This window comes from Elephas maximus, chromosome 1 (assembly GCF_024166365.1).
Source record: "Elephas maximus indicus isolate mEleMax1 chromosome 1, mEleMax1 primary haplotype, whole genome shotgun sequence".
In the NCBI taxonomy this organism is placed as follows: domain Eukaryota; kingdom Metazoa; phylum Chordata; class Mammalia; order Proboscidea; family Elephantidae; genus Elephas; species Elephas maximus.
Genome location: NC_064819.1, coordinates 111,418,485 through 111,437,876, shown reverse-complemented (window position 1 = coordinate 111,437,876; position 19,392 = coordinate 111,418,485). Strand labels below are relative to the sequence as shown.

Genomic DNA, 19,392 nt, shown 5'->3' with positions numbered 1-19,392 from the left:
ATTCCACTCTTTAGTAAAAGATAGGAGCTTAACCTATGTAAACCTATGTAAACAATACAGTTTAACTGCAGTGACAGAATAAAATTATGAATTTGACCTCCTAGTGATAAATAACATCTTTCTCACTTACAAAATTTAATTGTTTTCAACGATACCCTTTAGTAACATGCTTTTCAAATTAATCTAAACATTTTCTGTGTTTCTTTTAAATCCCTGTGGCTAGTACTAAATATAGAAGTTCCTGGGTGGCAAAATGGTTAAGGACTTGACTATTAACCAAAAAGTTGGCGGTTCAACCCAGCCCAGAGGTGGATCTGGAGAATGACCTGGTGATCTACTCCTGAAAGGTCACAGCCTTGAAAACCCTATGGAGCACAGCTCTGCTCTGACACAGGCTCTACAGGATTGCCAAGAGTCGGAATTGACTGGGGGGCAATTAGTTAGCTGGTTAATGCTAAATATGCGTTTGTTCACTTTCAAAGCAGTTCATATTTTGACATACGTTTTCTCTTTTCAAGGTTACATTTTGGACATTTGCATTTGTTCTTTCTCATCCCAGGATCCACAAGACTATTATGGAAGACATAGCCTCTGTGTTTGGCTCAGCAGGTATTAATTCAGAATGAGATTATGTAACTGAAGACACATCTAATAATGTTTGCCTGTCACTTTTAGCTAAGCTAAATGCCCATAATTTTATAGATATTTAATGTAATTCACAGTTTAACATAATTTGTTATGTGTTGCAACCAGGTAGAATTCTAGAATTTAATAACTGTCAAGGGTTCTAGAGGTCCAACTCCCTTATTTCCAAAGCCTAAGTTTACATACTTATCCAGGTTTTTTCCTTCAAATTCTTTGGCCCCCTCACCTCAATTGATTTGAAAATCCAGTCTCTTATCTGAAACTCAGGAGTAAATGTGTTTTGGAATTCAGAGTTTTCCAGATTTCACACAAGTAATAGTGTATGTATTCCATAGCACTCCCAATGGGATGTGGAATTCGGGTAAGATTTTGCCACCAAAAGAATTAGAAAACAAACTTACACTTGCTTGAGATTTGCGGGTTTAGGAATTGTAGGTAGGAATTGTGGTCTTGCACTTTTTAGATCATATGTAGGCTCTCCATTTGTAATCTTTCTCAAAAGCAGAAATGAGCACTAATAGAGAGGGCTCGACTACTTTTTTATTCAGCATGATTTGGACTGATTGGGGAGTAGAATTTTTTTCAAACCTTAGTGTATCACATAATGTACTCTGTTACAAAAACAATAATAAATAACTTGGTTTGTGTCTCAGTTTCTTAGTGCTGCTGTAACGGAAATACGACAACTGGGTGGCTTTAAAGAACAAAAATTTATTTTCCAACAGTTTAGGAAGCCAGAAGTCCAAATTCAGGGCACTGGCTCTGGGGGAAGGCTTCTCTCCATTGCCTCTGGGGGGAGGTCCTTGGAAACTTTTCCCTTGCTCTTAGGGATCCTTCAGTCAGCTTGAATGTCATCTCCGCAGATAGGTCTTTTAGGATTACCCTATCCAAAGATGCTTTCCTTAATTCTGCCCTTAGTGATTTTCTAACTTACCTTGTTCTCTATGTCCCTTATAGGAATTATTTTTTATTTATTAGGGTATTTATTTATATCTTACTCTCCCCCACTGGAATATAACTCCTCCAGCAGCAAGAACTACAGCTGTCTTGGTTACTGTAGTATCCCCAGCTGCCTGAAGCCTAAAAATTACTCAAAACAGATTTTCTGAAACAGTTTAATGAACAAATGTAATAGTATGTGGATAGCTTTAAGAGGTGAATGTCTTGGCTAAGCCTTCATCTGCAGCTCCGTCACCGTTTATATCAAATTGAGGGTCTTATGTGAAAAAAAAAATTGTAATAATTTTCTACACTTGATTTTTGAGTTAGCAGAACCCTCATCTGATTCGGTATCTGATCAGCACTTTGAGACAGTGAGCAATTTCAAGCCCAAGAATTCATATGAATATTAATGAATGTTAACATTGCTTTAGGGTTTTGAACTCTGTAAAGCATTTTCTTGCTTATGATTTTATTTTGTTCCTTGCTCTTAGGAGAAACATACATTATCAAGTCAATGATCTTACAAAGAATATTTTGCCTTGTTACCTCGTTTGGGGGTAAAAGTCTTAGAAATTAGTTATTTTATTGTAACCTTTAATTTATAAACCAAAAACATTATTTCAGTTGCCCATTATAACCTCATAATATAGTGCAGGCTCTGGGGTCAGATTGCTTGGTTCAAATCCAGTCTCAGACGTTTACTAAATAGTATATCTTTACTCAAGGAACACTGGTGGTGCAATGGTTAAGTGCTTAGCTGATAACCTAAAGATTGCTAGTTCCAGCCCACCCAGAGGCTCCATGGGAGATCTACTCCTGTAAAGATTATAGCCTAGAAAACTCTATGGGGCAGTTCTACCCTGTCACATGGGGTTGCTATGAGTCAAAATTGACTCGACAGCACCTAACAACAACATCTTTACCCAAGTTACCAACTTCTTTATACCTGTTTCCTCTTTGGGGAAGTGGCAAAATAATATCCATTTCATGGAGTTATTAGGAAAATACAGCAAATATAAATTGGATAACACAGTGCCTGACAAATTGTTACTGGTTTATAAATCTTGCTGTGACCAAAACTGATACAACTACAGGTGTTTTGTAATCTTCTTATAAACATTTCAACTTTGAGTTTTCTACTTACAAGTATTATTCAGTGTTGTTTTTTGAAATAACATAGTTTTCTTCAGTGTAAATAGCAGTAAATGGTTATCTTCATATCAATTGGCTGAACTTTTGAAGGGATTCAAATGCAAGACAAATATAGCATGTGGCTCTTTATGTTTAATATTGCCCAGGGGATAGAAAGAATAGCAGCAATAATAACTAACAATCAGATGGTACTTGCGAAGTGCCAGGGCCTGTTCTAAGTGCTTTGCCTAGTGACTTACTTAATCCTAGAATTATCCCTGCTAAGTGTTACTATTTTCCCCATTTTACACATGAGAAAAATGAGGTACACAGCAATTAAGTAACATCCCCAAGACCACACAGCTATTAAGTTGTAGAGCTGTGATTTGAACCCAGCCTGTCTAGATGAAGAGTTTATAATACAAATTAGCAAATCTTGTTAATTTTACTCAGAATTCCTGAATTATTATACTTAACCCTAATTTTCTCTTCATTCTATCCCAAACTGCTTTCATGTGAAGCTTCCTTAAGCACTGCTCTGGTTATGCTGCATGTGAAAATATTCCTGGAATAATGTTCACACTTCTGAGCCTGGTGGTCACGGTCTTGATGGTGTGATCCAACCCTGCTTTGCGTACAGGGTCACAGTCTAGCCAGGGCAGATCTTTGAATACCCTCTAAAAACACTCTTCATTTTCCATTCCCTAGGTGTTACATTTATAACAGTAAATGTGATTTAATTTTTATACCTTTATAAGATTTTTCATATCAATAAACTCAGATTAGAAAAAAATTCTATACCATGCATCTCAATTTTTGGCTCAGAAAATATGATTGCTATATTTGTAACCCAACTGTTTTCCAAAATTATATGGTGTGACTGTCAGGATAATAAAATTCGCCCGAAGAAAACAATGGGGACTGATAATGAACACCATAACCAAAGGTCTGATTTGTAGTTTATGTGCATAGCCATCTTTACTTGTTGTGTACCTGTGCCTTCTTCTGACCAAGGCCACCTGGGCCTGTGGATCTCAATCTTTCTGATTGCCTCTAAGACCTTGTTTCATTAGTCACCAAGCTCTTGGCACATTCAACTTCTCTTTCTTCAGCTGGCTTTTCCCCCTTAATCCATCAGATCCTGTCCCTCCATTTCAGCAACATCCAGCAGCCTAGTGTCTCATAAAATCCAAAGCCTTCACATCACCTAGGAAACCGTTTGTGATCTGACCACTGTTCTCTGCAGCCTCATCTCTGCCACCTTCTACCTTCTTTATTTCATCCCAGCCGTATTCATTCATTCAACAAATATTTATTGAGCACCTATTATGTGCCAGCAACTTTTTTAGTAGGCTGATATATATGAACAAAACAAAAATTACTTCTCTCTTGGTATTTACATTCTGGTAGAGGAGACAATAGTAAACTAATGAATAAATTCTAAAAATATTAGAAGGTGATAAATGCTGTGAAAAAAAAGAAAACATAGAACAGAACAGGGAGGATTGGGAGTGCCAGGAGTGGGAACAAGTGGTAGTATTGGATAGATGCATCAGAGTAAGCCTTGTTGGCAAGGTGAGATTTGAGGAAGGCCCTGGTGGTGGTTAGGAGTCAGCTAAGCAGATATCTCGAGGAAGAGCTCAATGGGGTCAGGGACTGTGGGTGTGGCCTCACAGGGTTCTCAGAATTCTCTGAGTTTACCATCATTAGTGATATTTCTTTGGATATTTCTATTGTCCTTTTTTCCGGAGGAGAATGAGTACATTTTTAATAAACAGGAAATAATGTGATTTACAGTATTTAGAGAGAATATCTACAGAGGAGAAGATGTTATGGCCTCCATCCTGACTGAGTCTTTTTTCATCTTGGCAATCGTATGTCTAGACCTTTCTAGTTTCCATCACCACAAGAACCTGGGAAGTTCATTGCTTTCAGACGTCCCTTTTCACCTGACTTTCTGCCTCCTATGATCTTTCAAATGTGAGAAGTCCATTACACATTGACAGCATAAAATCTTAGGTGCCCAGAGCTGGATTTTGTCACTGTCTACTTTTTTTCTGTACATTGATCACTCTGGTTACTCCTGCTATAATTTATTAGCAAGGTTTCTTAGAGGCAAGCAAAAGCAAACTCTAGCTGCTTTAGTTAAAAGCAAACAAACAAATTTATTAAAAGTTTATTAGGTAGTTCACAGAATTAGGAGGGCTGTACAACCAGGCTTGGTAGGTGTGTAGCCAGGAATAATGCTCCAAATCAGGCCATAGACCTGTCTGGCAAGGACAACATTCCAGTAATGCCAAGCACATTGTGACCATTGGCACAAGACGCTGAGTGACACTGTGTCCCCAGAAACTTCATCGTGCAGAAACTGAGGTTGCTGCCAGGAAAAATTTTCAGTCCCCATTTCTTCACATCACTGACTCTCCATTCAAAGTCTAGAGCTGGTGTATCTGATTGGCAAAGTCTTATTTTTCTTATTTTTATAGTCATGTCCTAGCCTCAAGGGAGACAAAGAAAGCAAGAATCTGACATTTTCTGCTTCCAAAATGAGAGGCAAACTTCTGTTGTAAGATAGAGTTCAGATGTTGTAAAGCCAAAAATATCACTGGAAAAATAGTGTGTGTGTATGTAAACAATATATTTGTGTATATATATGAGTACGTATAAAAATAAAATGTATTTATAGTGACATAACTATATAAAAACCCACTGCTGTCAAGTCGATTCCGACTCGTAGTGACCCTATAGAACAGTGTAGAACTGCCCCATAGAGTTTCCAGGGAGCACCTGGTGGATTCAAACTGCCAACCTTTTGGTTAGCAGTTGTAGCACTCAACCACTACACCACTGGGGTTCCCATAACTGTATATATTTCATAAATACATACATTTAAAATATATGTGCGTATGTATATACATATATCTCTCTCTGTTCCTAGGTGAGGTGACCCCCTTGCTTACTGACTCCATGAAAGCAGAGCAAGTAAAGTCACCTCATCTTTCTCATGAAACTTCAAACTTGCATGAACTTTGACAATTTAAAAAAATACAATAATTATCTGAAACACTTGTGCACTAGCCCAAGCTAAGTGCTCATCCCCTTTATTCTATTTACTTAAAATTCTATATACTGATAGTTCAGTCGAACTTTGTTTCATATCGTTTGACAAGAGGGGGCTTTGCCTAAATTTTTCTTCTCCTGCAGTAGGGTTTTTTCTATCTCGGTATAGTGAACATTGCTGTATCCACAGAACTGAAGGAGAAAAAAATTAAGTTATTTATCTTTATACTTTAACTTTAAACTACATATCACCTTTTTTAAATTTTATTTATTTAAATATTTACATTTCAATTTATTTAAGTAGAATTCCATTAACCTAGCATTATGGTTTTACTTTCCATTTTCTTTTAGTTAAAATATAGGAGTATGTATTCTTACGGTTTTTTTTTTAAAGCTTCTTTGTACTTTGTTTTTTTGTGTTAATGAAAGTCACACTGGGTTATAAAAGACTAATCAACATAGCATAAGTACTCATATTACTGGGACACTGATCTGAGCAATCCCACGCATGGGTCCTATTTAGATTGTGTTGTAAAGCAATTTTCTTTTCTAATTCAGGACTCCCACCCTGAGAATCTGCCCAGCAAAAGAGGCCCATTCTATCTTAAAAATAAAAACATATAAAAGTTCTCTGGAATTTTTTAGCCAGTTTTGCTGTTTGCATTTATCCCTTTACATTTATTCATTGTAATGCAGGGTAGCTTATACAGCGTACTTTTTTGCCATTCAGCATTAGCTGTGTGCTTATTTAAAGGAGAAATAGATAACCATTTTTCTGTTAATTTATAAAGAGCCAGGTTAATTAATAAAAATATACTGACATAGAAATAAACTTATCATACATAAAAGTCCTGATTTTTGTATCGTAAGAGGCACATTACAGAATTTTCAGTGGATTAGAGAGCCAGGAGTATCCCGAGTTTCAATTTTGTCAGTCAATAAGTGTGTAACTTAAAATAAGACAATTTACGCAGAGCTAATCAGTAATGTTTTGGTAGCACTGTGTTCTTATTTAGCAGCAATCCTGACTGAGTACATAACACTGTGGGATGGCCAGGTGCTGTTACGTAGAAACATTGACTAAGATGGCTGCACTCACCATACACTGAGAAAAGACGAGCAGAGTGATAAATGAAGTTCGGATCCTATTGTGGTGTTTCAGGCAAAGTCCACGTTGTCTGCATTATTTTGATTAGTTCTTCAGCTTTACTTCATTGCATTTAAACATTTTCATTTATTATTTAAACCTCATACATAGTCATCACTTACCTGTGTTATAAATTGTATGCAACTTCTCTCTACTCGGATGCCTTACCAACCAATAACAACATTCCTGGAGACTCTGTCATGGCATATCACAGACCTGAATCCCTCCACCTAACTGAAGAAGCTGAATTGCATTATGCCTATGCAGCCTGCCAGGGCTCAATGGCTGATACCCACACTTGAGTTTGTGATAGATTCTTGGCCGTTTGTGCCACACATTGCCCAAAATATGCCAGTAGGGAAAAGTTGCCCAGTAGTAAAGCCAAGGGTACCCCAGTGCAATTATGAACACAGTTAAGTTATTTTACTAAAAAGAAAAAAATAATAATTCTCTCCATGCCACTGGTAGTCTGACATTATGAATTACTATGGAGATTTTAGAGGCTATGGCATATCATATAGGAAATCTCTTACAAAGCCTGGTTTTCCTTTGCTAGCTTGACTTTTAAAATCCTGGAATGGACCCAGGAAAGCATTAAATTATTCCAGATCTTCTTACAAAACTAATTCTCCTCTATCAAGGCCGTGTGTAGATTACCTAGAAAGGTGTTTATAAACATAGGAAATTTCATCTGAAACTATTCATTTCCACCCCAAATATATAATTTCATTATATTATAAGTTTTCCCTTGGCCTGAAACACCAAGACGCTGCTATTTGGGAATTCATAAATTGTTACTTTCCAATCCACTCACTCAGCTTTAGAGACCAGGGTGAGGCTTGGAATGAGGCTTACATGGGTGATATCGGGGCCAGGAGCGATTCCCCAGGAGGCTGTGTGTTTTCCACCATTTTCTGCCTTTAACACCTAGAATGGATCTCGTGGCACTCTTAAGTCAGGAAGTTTAGTGTGATGTCACTTTCTCCTTCTCATTTCCTAGCTTCAGCAGTCTGAAAGAGATACTTCTGATGGCTACTGATTATCTGATATCCCTGTTCAAATTTACGAGCTTGGAGATAGTCCTACTCCAGCGCCTCTTGTTTTATTAAGCCTTTCGCTATCTCACTTAGTGCTGCACAGTTAATCTGCCTTATTCATTTCCTACATTTTTCATTCAGACACAGTTCTTTTTTCAGAGTTTTCTGTTTATGAATTGTTCAGGCATTTGGATAATCCTTTTTCAACTTAGAAACTACTGAGGTAAAAAGTCTTAAAATCATTGTTTCCAGAGAACACAATCCAAAAAACTCAGAACCAGTGTAGACTTTATATATAAGGGGTGTTTCTAGACCAAAATGTATTTTACACTTTATTATCTACCCATTGTTGTCTTGTTTAGTCATGTTTCTGTCCTCTTTATTATAAATTGGACCAGTATTTTTTTCCTTGAAAGAAGCTTCATAATTATGAAGCAGGCTGCATTTTATCTTCCAATAAATGGAGAAGCCGATAACCTCTTTTTCATATATGAAAGAAATATTTCTGAAAATAACATGAGGTATTAGTTTTTCAGAAGAGAATCTCATATGGTTGAGTTGGTAGAGTGGCATTCAACTTTTCATGGAATGATAGGATTTTTTTATATGTGCACGCATGAGTGGGGGAAGGGGTGGGGACAGTTAGTCTGCTGATTCCTAACTCCTTATCTTCCATCTCTTGTAATAACCTGTTCTGAGCAATGTTGCAGTTCTTGGTATCCCTCTCAGTCCACTGCTGACATTACCTCTTTTGTATTGAGTCTGTTGTTATGAATGTCAGAGTGAAGCAGCTGAGCAGAGTCCACTTCCAAAAGGTTTTTGCTTATAGCTTTTCAGTAGGTATGTGCTTCTTTTATCATAAAATTTTACCTTAAACCCTTCAGATGTCAAAAAGCCCTATGTAACCCTACAAAAGTCAGAAGAACCAGAGTGGGAAACTCAGAACTGACTGAGGTGTTAGGAAGAAGCTGGTGGCTAGAGGGGAGGCTACAAGGAGATGTGGCTTGCCAGGCTCCGGCTAGCATCCCTAAAACTCCCCAATGCCCGCACACGCAGTCTCCACCCACAATTTCTAGGTTTATCCATTGCTTTCCCTCACCCCCACTGTGCTATCCACCACAGGTACTTTAAGCTGCTTTGTAAGCCTTCCTTCACATTTTGCATCTGTTCTTCCTATTCGCTTAACTTGTGTTTCTCCTGCACAAATAAATTGAGTTGGGGAAGGGAGAATATGGAGGAAACACTAATATTTTATGGAAGTGCATTAAGGGGAAAAAGAAAAAAAAACCTAAAGAAAGAAACATACCATGTTCCTGGATGGGAAGACTTAATATCACTAAATGTCAACTCTTATCAAATTAATGTATACTTAGGTAGCTAATTATAATCAGAAATCTAGTGAGGGTTTTCTTTTTAAATTAACTAATTAAAATATATATACAGAAGAATAACTAAAAATTATCAAAAAGTATTAAAAATATAAATTAGTACAACCAGATTTGCCCTATTAGATCTTAAAACTTATTAAAAACTGCTATAACAAAAAAATACACAATTGCCACAGGAATAGACAATTTAAAAGGAAAACAACATAGAGAGCTCCAAAAGAGACTCAAGTATATATGGAACCTTAGTGTATAATAAAGGTAGTATTTCAGTTTGTAGGGGAAGAGATAGTTTATTGAATAACTTTGGAAAAATATGCCATCTACCTGAATGTAAATAAAATTAGATTTTCATCACTAAAAAACATAAATTCTAAGTGTATTCAATGTCTACAGCTAAAAAGTAAACTGATAAATATTAGAAGAAATTTTGGAGAAATATTTGTATAACCTCTGTGGAGGCAGTGTTCTTAAGAAGACATAAAAGCAAAAAAAAAAAAAAAGGGACAGATCTGACTATATAAAATGTAAAATATTTAAAACTCTAGTATTGCAAAAGCACAATAAACGAAGTCAAAAGACAATGGATAGACTGGGAAATGATATTTGCAACACATATGACAAATAAAAAATTACAATCCCCCAACTATTACGTTGGACTATTAATTTGCCACATATTTATATAAAAAATAGTCAAATATCAGCAGTTTCATATGGTTCCACATAATACAATGAGCTCCTAGAAAGTGATAAGCAAAAGAGAACAGACTAGATAGAAGGCTTGGCAGATGATATTAATAAGCAATTTCCATAAGGGAAATGCAAAAGAACAACAATAATTAAAAAAAAAAACACTGTGTAAAATGCTCACTCATATAATGGGCAAGAAAATGCAAGTTAAAATAATAAAGAGATACGGTTTTATCGGATTAGAATGTGAATTACTGTAACCTTTTAGGATTGACAGACTATTAAAATTTGAAACCTGTATGTACTGTGAGCCAGCAATCCCAACCTTGACTATATATATATCCTGCAGAAATAAAATTATCTGCATTTAAGGATTTACACATGCGTGCATGTGTGTGTGTGTATGTGTGCTTGTGTTAGCACTTCTGTGTGTTTATTGCAGCATTTTTTGCATTAGCACAAAACTAGAAACAGCCTAAATATTCCTCAGCAGAGGAATGGTTGACCAAATTATGGTAATCCACAACACAGAACATTCCATAGATATGAAAAAAAGAATGAGTTAGATTAATATGCATTAATTTGGAAAAATGTACAGGTTATTTTATTTAGGGCAGAAAGCAAGCTCCAAGGTAAAGTGTGTAGTATGATTTCGTATATGTCAAAAAAGAAAGAAAACAGGAAAAGGGAGGAAAAGTTGGGAATCCGCCATTTTTCAATATTCTTCACTCCCTCCCCACCTTGTGGTAAAAAAACATTTTTTCCCCACCTTACCCAGCTTAAATTCCATGAACTCTTATTGTAATCCTGCCCTCGTATAACTCTCAGCTCCTTGCACCTCTCTCAGTTTTTCTTACTTTCTGAATACAGCTAGAGAAAAACACAAGCATGCTCCCTGACAGGTGGCACTTTAAATTCACGACTGTTAACTTCAGGGGGGCTGTCAGAGCTGGTGGGCCACTGTGCTTCATAACTCTAGTTCAGTCATTTACTCTTCTAGTTGACTGTTTCACACCTTCTTTCTCCTCAAACCCATGCCTCCTGCTGTAGTGAATATTCTCAGCTTTCTCACTAAGAAAACTGAAACAATCAGAAGACAACTTGTCCAGGCTGCCACACACGGCTGCTGTGTACCTGCCCACGTCTCCACCTTCATACCCTGTTCGCAGGACTGAAGATGAGCCTCTGTCAAGCCAACCCCTCTTGATTTCATTCCTTCTTGTCTTCCCAGTGATATCCTTCCACCAGATTTCCCTCTCTCTTCTGCATCATCAAGCTTCCCCTCTCTATAGGATCATATCCATCAACTTGTAATGAAAAAAAAAATCCTCTTGACATCATCTGTTCTTCCAGCTACTGCTCCAATTTACTGCTTTCCTTTACAGCAAAATTCCTTGAGCTTCTGTACTCACTCTCCCCATGCCTCCCCTTCTCTGCTCACCACCCTCCAGTGGCTTTTCCTCTCACTCAGAGGAAAAGCCAAAGACTTTATGGTGGCCCACAAGGCCCTGTACAATTTGGCCTCCCATTACTTCTCTGATCTTTTCTCCCACTTCTCTTCCCACACTCATGCTATTCCAGATATACTCAGCTCCTTGGGGCTCCTTGTTGTTCTCTGAACATGGCAAGCAGGCTCCTACCACAGGCCTTTTAATTTGTTCCTTGTTCCTCAAACACTTTTCCTCCAATAGCCTCACCGCTTATTTCCTCCATCCTTTTATTTCCTGACCACGTACCATCTTATAAGTGAAGCTTCCTCTGACTGTCCTTTAAAATTGTATTAACCTCCTCCAACCACTACCACTTTCTATTTTCCCTCTTTGCTTTATATTTATCTATTATGTTTATAATTTCCTGACATAGTATGTGGTATACCTAATTATATGACTTTTGCCGCCTCTCCCACACATACGCACTAAAATCTAAGTTCCATGAGAATAGGAATTTTTGTCTCTTTTGTTCACTGGTGCATCATTAGTGGCAAGAATGATGCCCTGCTTTTAGTAAAAAAAAAGTCCTTAAAAATTAGTAAATGAATGAATTCATTCAAATATATGTTTGAATAAGTTTTACAAGAAAAGTGTAGAAGACTTCATAGCAAATTGTTAACAATAATTATGTATAGAGGTTGGATTGGAGTAGAAGGCATGAGATTATTATAGTTTGTTACTTATATAATTAATAAACAAATAGAAAGTTCTAACGAAAAGATTAGTTTGAGAACAAAGACATAGTATGTCATGGCCTCACCTAATTTCTAAATGGATTTCACAACCCTCTAATTGGTTGGAACTGGGATTAAAAATCATTGTCTTAGATCAGTTCTGGCCTGCCATTTATCGTGGGAATGAATCCACTTACATGCCTGAAATTTCTTTTCTCTCTCCATAGTTGTCAGGCTCAGAAGTGTATAGATGCTTTTGGAGAGAAGTCTGCATTCTCTTATTTATTTACGTTTCTGTCAGTAACAAGCAGAATTCACAATCTTTCAAAGCTAAAAAAAAAAAATTGTAAAAAAAAAAAGTCATTTTTCTTCACTGTTCATGTTCTTGAGGCAGACGTTTCCCAACTATTAAAATTTGCAATGAATTAATATTCTAGCAACTTAACAGTCGGTGGAGAGACTCATGAAGAATTATAGGGAATAGCAGTAAACTAAAAGGCTTTTAACTTCATAGGGTACCATTTACTTCATAACCTTTCATCTACTCTCATTCTCTCTCCCTTGAATTTTATGTAAATTGGACTTAATATCTGTCTCATAGATATTTTTTCTCACAGAACATATGCAATAATGACGGAGGTTAATGCTTTGTAGAAAAAACAAAAACCAAGTATTTAGGAGGTTGCATAGAATATTGAACTTTAAATTGAATTTTTGAAGGGTCTTTCAGCACAGTAAGTTCACCATAGGCTTGAAATGAAAACACAAGCCTTATGTTTTCAAAAAGGCTGGCAATACCTTATCTTTTGTGTTCAGTGTCCTCACCTTGGGAACTTTGAGGGCAGATCTCCTTCTATCTTTGCTTTCTTCACATTCCAGAGGTTTTGGTGAGGTGACTGAATGAAACAAGAGGATAAAACTAACCTTTAAGGATCCATTCCACTCATTAATTAATTACTTTTGTTAGGAAAAATCGTTATTTACTCTCTAATTATTTTAAGTGTCCAATATTCCCATTTTTTGTCTTCAGATGCCAAAAATCCAGTCACTCCCACTACATATGGAAGGATCTGAGTGTTCTCTGAGAGGGAGAGGGAAAAGGGAAAGAGGTAGGGAGGAGAGCAAGAGGGGAGCAAGAAGGACTAGAAGATTAGGAAGTAGTCTTCCTAGGTAGGGTAATTTTTAAAATAACTCTCCTACACAAAGCAAACCCTTGTTTTACTGGTCAGGCCCCACTCCTCCATGACCCTCTCTGTCACTCCCTCTGTTCTTAAAAGCAAAGCAGCTTCTCGCTTTCTTGACATACACTCTTGAAACATCTTTATTCCTTTCACATCTGCTCTGTAAGTTCATTTAAACCTGATTTTTCCTGTATAAAGACATGCAGTTGTAGTGTCCCCTGCGTCCCAGTTGATACTGGAGTCAGGTCTTGTGGCTCATAATACCTAGGGAAGGCCCAGCCTAAAATATAATGGGCTGAATTAGGAAAACATGTATCTATTATGCTGAATAATCAAGTCCCTCCTAACTGTCCCTTGCTTAACCAACTTGGCTCCAAGACTTTGTTTCCTCATTAATTTTATCATTTCTTTTCTTCTTATCACTTCTACTCTTTCTCAATTCCTGATATGCCCCCTGTTCTAGGCATCTCTCACTATATGTTGGTCCTCAGGAGTGGAGGGAAACAAATCTTTGGAGGGGGAAAAGACTATCAGAGTCTTTATACAAAATTAAAAGTTAATTTTCTTCTCTAATAATGAAAGATTAGTTTCATAATATTTCTTTTCAAAGTTAAAAAAAAAATAACTGTAGAAAGGGTTTTGTTTCTTTTCTTTTTTGGAGAGATAATTCAATGAACCAATCTTCATCTCGCTAAAACTTTCCAGAAATCTATTACCATTGTATTCTCATTACCTATAAATTACTCGTCATGGGGTCACTTGACATATAAAACCTATTGTAAATGGCATTATCTACTTCAAGACATTTTATCCACTCTTAATCATCTCTCTGTGAGATATGCTAACCTCCTATTTCTGAAAACATCCATGTCCTACATATGAGAAAATATTCCTGAAAAAAATACACATAATTTTTAAAGGAATTTTGGGCATTACTAATTGTATTCAAGTTTTAAAAAATCCCTGAAATGAAGTGGGCGCAGTGGTTTATTTTCTGAAACACTCTAAATCTTTATTTACCGTTTTGCTCTAGCTTTGTTTTTGTTCTCTAACCACTGATTTTCTTCAGGAGCTTATCCTGAGGCCTCTGGCTGAGAAAATCAACCAGAAATCTAAATGGTTTCTTGCCCTTATTCTCTGACAGCAATTGATGTCATAGCTCCGTTATTTTGGGGGAGAAGTCGTAAACACACTATGTATTTTTTTTCAAGCTATAACATAATTTCCTAAATGGCAGTCTGAAGCAAACACTAATTTTTATTACTTGATTTTACTGTCTATAGAAATTATTATAAAAAATTGGAAGGTAGATTTCTTATTCAGATTTTGGTAGGAATCGTTGCTTAAGTTTATCATGCCAGTTTCTTTGTTTCCCTTGTAATTTCATCCCAGGTTTATTCTCCTTAGTGTGTACTGTGACCTTTTATACACACCTTAACTTTGAATATTTTAGACAAGCCCTTCTAGGACTATGAAAAGACAGCCTCTGTGAAGAAAAGCTTATCTCATAGCATGGGAGAGCAAACAGAACTGAGACGCCATAATTTTTAAAAGTAAAGAAAGAGCTGGTAGAATGTGTAAGGATTGTACTCTTCCAATTTTAGCATGGTTTTATTATTTTTCTTCATCTTTGTGTGTGTCTTCTGGTAGTATACACACCTGCCTGTCATTTTTGAGGGAGCACAGGGCCTTCCTCCATATTCAATCTTACTTCCCAACTCTGGAGCCCTGGTGGTGTAGCGGTTAAGCACTATGGCTGCTAACTAAAAGGTCGGCAGTTCAAATCCACCAGTTGCTCCTTGGAAACCCTCTGGGGCAGTTTTACTCAGTCCTGTAGGGTCATCTATGAGTTGGAATCGACTCGATGGCAACGGGTTTGGTTTTTTTGGTTTTCCAACCCCACCTTTTATCTGTCTCCTCAGAATTATGTCTGAATAACTCAGCAAATGTCTACCATGTCCCTCTTTTTTTTAAAATAGTAGTTCTCTTGTTTTCTGTCAAAACATGGATTATTTCACCAAAGTTATTAGTTAAAATCTTTATGTAATGTTACTCGGGACTATAGAAACAGACTTTTAAAATTTTTATCTGTTCATTTCTGTGTGTGTGTGTGTCTAAAGGGGGGGAAGGATTGAAATCTTAAGGAACAGTGGAGTCATCTCTTAAAGAAGAAACTTTCTTTAGTGACTTCAGTTGTATTGTTCCTTTTTTAAGTCAAAGAAATCAGATTTTTATGATTCAATTTTGGAATTTAAGTTACTTTTCTTTCTGCCTGGGCAACTTCTTCTCATCCTTCTAGGCTTAGCTGTAATTTTAGCCTCAGAAAGAGGGGATGAACTTCAGTGGCACTTTAATTCTCTCTTATGAAATTTATAGTTGTTTACACCCAGATATTATTGTGTGCCCTTATGTCCAGGCTCCTTTAGGGCAGCCACTGTGTCTGTCTCATTTCTCCTGTTAGGGGACGCAGAGTGGCACAGTAGCCAGTGTGAGGCCTTTAGATACAGACAGATAGGTTTGAAGCCTCCTTTGACGCTTTCAAGCTTGTATCCTCGGGCATCTTAACCTCTCGATTAGCTGACAGGTAGTTGCAAAGAATAAACAAACTAAAGTATTTGCTACATTATATGGTCCATACATTGGTTATTATTCTCTTTCTATCTCTTACAGCACTTGTGCTTGGATTAGCACATAATAGATGTATAGTAAATACACACTGAGTAAATACATGAATGAAAGAATGGAATTTCAATCTACTGTATATCCTTAACAAATATAATTTCTGGCTACTATATTATAACCTGCTTGTCATCTATGCATGGAACCTCAAAACTATATATAATATTTTAGATACTTTTTTTGTTATTTCTGAATACAAGAATCATCCTTTCTTTTTATTTTGTTTCAAGAATCCTAAGATTAGGTTTGACTATGGCAGTAAACAGATGGTTTCTGAATTTTACCCCAAGTCACCCCGCATTTCCTTCCTGGGCTATCTTCTGTACTGGTCCTAGTCTCTTTTAGGCTCTAGCCCTCTTGATGATGACCTTGGCATTCTGCCAAGCTGAGCCTTCTAATTTTAGAGTCAAAACACTGGAAGAACAACCACAGATGTGCACTGAAATATGTACAGTATGGGTACAGAGCCATTTCTAAGAGTTAGAATAAAAAATATGTTTTACCCTAAAGATGTTGTTTGAAAACTTATCATACTTCCTTTTCTTTTTCTTTGTCTGGTCCAAGAATGTTGTTTTATTTTTCCCACATCACACTGGAACTTAGGTTAAAAATATTTGATCAAAACATTTATTTTTTGAGTGTAGTTGACATTGCTCATACATTTATAGGTCATAATAGATTTTAAATATTATATTCAATTCAAAGCAAGCTTTGTATATTATATAATACAAAAATTTATACTTTATAATTCAGCTAGTCTAAAAAAATTTCAATTAGTCTAATAAGGATAATTTATTTAAAAAAAAATGTTTTTTAAGAGAGGTTTCAGAAGCCTAGACTAGAGTCCAAAATTTATCAGGGCCAAAACTATGGCTGTCTTATAATAGGCCATTACTTTGAGGTCACGTAGATCTGATTTTGAACACAAACCCTGACCTTTGGTAGCCATCTATCCTTCAAGTAGAAAAAGTTTCTTTTTGTATCTGGTATCTACATCTACACAGTAAGGTAAAATAGAGAAAAACAAACAAACAAACGGAGGGATTGTTTGGTGGATTTGACCAACGCAGATACTCAAGATTTTTAAAGGTAATTTTTTTTTTAAAAGAAAGATTTAGGAACTGAATTGTAGGCTGCTGCTAATTTATTTGCAACATCCTTTTGTCAAGGGCCCCTAACTTGTTGGGGCCACCTTGTTTTTTAAGATAAATTGAAATTGGTCTGAACCCCATCCCAAGTCTCTGGGAAACCTTGGAGGGAGAAATGGGGAGGTGGCAAGAGGCAGAGGCTTGTGTATCTTCCAGTCTTCTCTTGACTCTGGGTTCCTGCATTTGTTGATTTCTGTTTCCGCTCTCCCATCCCTTCTGCGTGTTGTATGCCTCTTTTCTGCATTGCATTGCCTCACTGGACATCACCCAGATCTCTTTACTTCCCCAAGTGTTAACCAAAGGTTAATGTATTAGCTAACTTTATTAAAATATTAAAAATTTGGGATAAGGGAAGGAAAAATTACATGGTAGTTATAATCTGTGTTTGAACAAGTCTTCTAGGTGATGGTCTAGCATATACCAAGTTTTCAGTAAATTCTTGTTTGTTTAAAGTTTTGTGCATTTAGAAATGTCTCCCAAATTTGGCTTTTCCTTTCCATCTCTCTCATTGTAGTTTACATGAACTAACAGCTTCTTAATTGATCTCCCCTTCTACCATCTTAGACATTTATTCATCATTTATTTAATAAAAATTTATCAAGTACCTACCATGTTCCAGGGGCCCTGGTGGCACAGTGGTTAAGAGCTTGACTGCTAACCAAAAGGTCGGCAGTTGGAATCCGCCAGCCACTCATTGGAAACCCTATGGAGCAGTTCTACTCTGTCCTATGGGGTCGATGTGAGTCAGAATCAACTTGACAGCAACTTTTTTTTTTTTTCTTGAAACCATGTTCCAGGCACTGGCATAGATACTGGGAAGGCATCAAAGAATGGAAATAACGAGATTCTGAGGCACATGGAATCACAACCTATTTGAGAGAGCCCAACAATAAACAATGAGAGAAATTATGTCATATAGTAATGGAAACTATAAAGGAAATTAACAAAATGACATGATAGTGATTAGGGAGCTGTTAGCTGGGGTGGTCAGGAAAGGGCTCTTGAGGAAAAGATTTTTTGGCGGAGACCTGAGAAGTGAGAGGGAGCCAGCTTTTCAAACAATTGGGAAAAGGCAGAGGAAATAATAACGATAATGGATAACATTTATTGATTTGTTGCTATGTGCCAGTAATAGTTTTCAGAGCTTTACATGTATTAACTCTTTTAAGCCTCACAACAATCCTGTGGGGTAGATACATTTGATACTCCCATTTTATAGGTGAACAAACTGAGGTACAGAGAGGTTGGATAATTTGCAAAGGTGACATAGCCAGGATTCAGTGAGAGATGAGATTAGAAGGGTAGATTGCGTCTTGTTTGCCGAAGTGCAAATTTTGGATTTAATCCTACATAGAGGGAAGCCATTAACTGATTTGGTTTGATTAGAGGCATCTTTGGCTGCTGGGTGAGGGTAGATTGTAAGGGAGCCAGGTGGAAGCAGGGAGGACAATGGAGGCTATTACTGTGAACCAGGTCAGAAATGATGGTGGTTTGAACCCAGCAGTTGCTGTGGAGATGGAGTGATGTGGACAAAAGTAGGATCTTTTTTGTGGATACAAACAACAGGCAGGCCTTGGTGATCAATTAGATGGGAAAAGGAGGAATCGTGAACAACTCTTAGGCGTAAGCAACTTGGAAAATATAGCTACCATCTTCTGTGATGGGAGGACTAAGGGAGGAAAGACTATTTAAGTGAGGAAAATGTCGAGTTTCATGTTGGCCCTGTGTGGTTTGAGATGTAAAATGTGCCATCATGTACCCGACTGGATAAAAATAATCTGGAGCTTGGGAAAGAGATCAAGGCAGAAGATATAATTCTGGGTGCCACCAGTCCACTAATGGTATTTTATGGAAAAGGAATTGACTCACCCAGGCGGAGTATGTAAATGGAGAAAAGGGCCCAGAAATAAATGCTGGGTACTCTTGGGGCACATTCAGAGGTTAAGTAGAAGAAAAGGAAGCTCCTGTCATAACCTCTGGCTTCAGCTGATGTGGGAAGGCTGGCACTTGAGGGGAAGACCTTTGGGAGAGAGGATGGACCCATTACCAAGCCATTGAGAACCAAGTATGACAGCTCATTCAGAGCTTCTTCTGAGCCTCATTGACCTAGGCACTTCCTACACTGGACTCTCTGCTCCAGCCACATTGAACTGTTACCTGAACATGTCCATTACTTTGTGTCT

At 37.1% G+C, this 19,392-nt stretch overlaps 1 protein-coding gene across 3 annotated transcripts in view; it reads left to right on the top strand.

Annotated features, from left to right (window-relative positions):
• LOC126081623 (24-hydroxycholesterol 7-alpha-hydroxylase) overlaps positions 1-19,392 on the top strand; it is a 104,467-nt gene that overhangs the window by 38,911 nt on the left and 46,164 nt on the right. For all 3 annotated transcript variants that reach the window (XM_049893577.1, XM_049893570.1, XM_049893586.1), the window contains exon 7: positions 519-609. In XM_049893577.1, the coding sequence (XP_049749534.1) occupies positions 519-609 (91 nt within the window). The remainder of the gene's footprint in view (positions 1-518; positions 610-19,392) is intronic.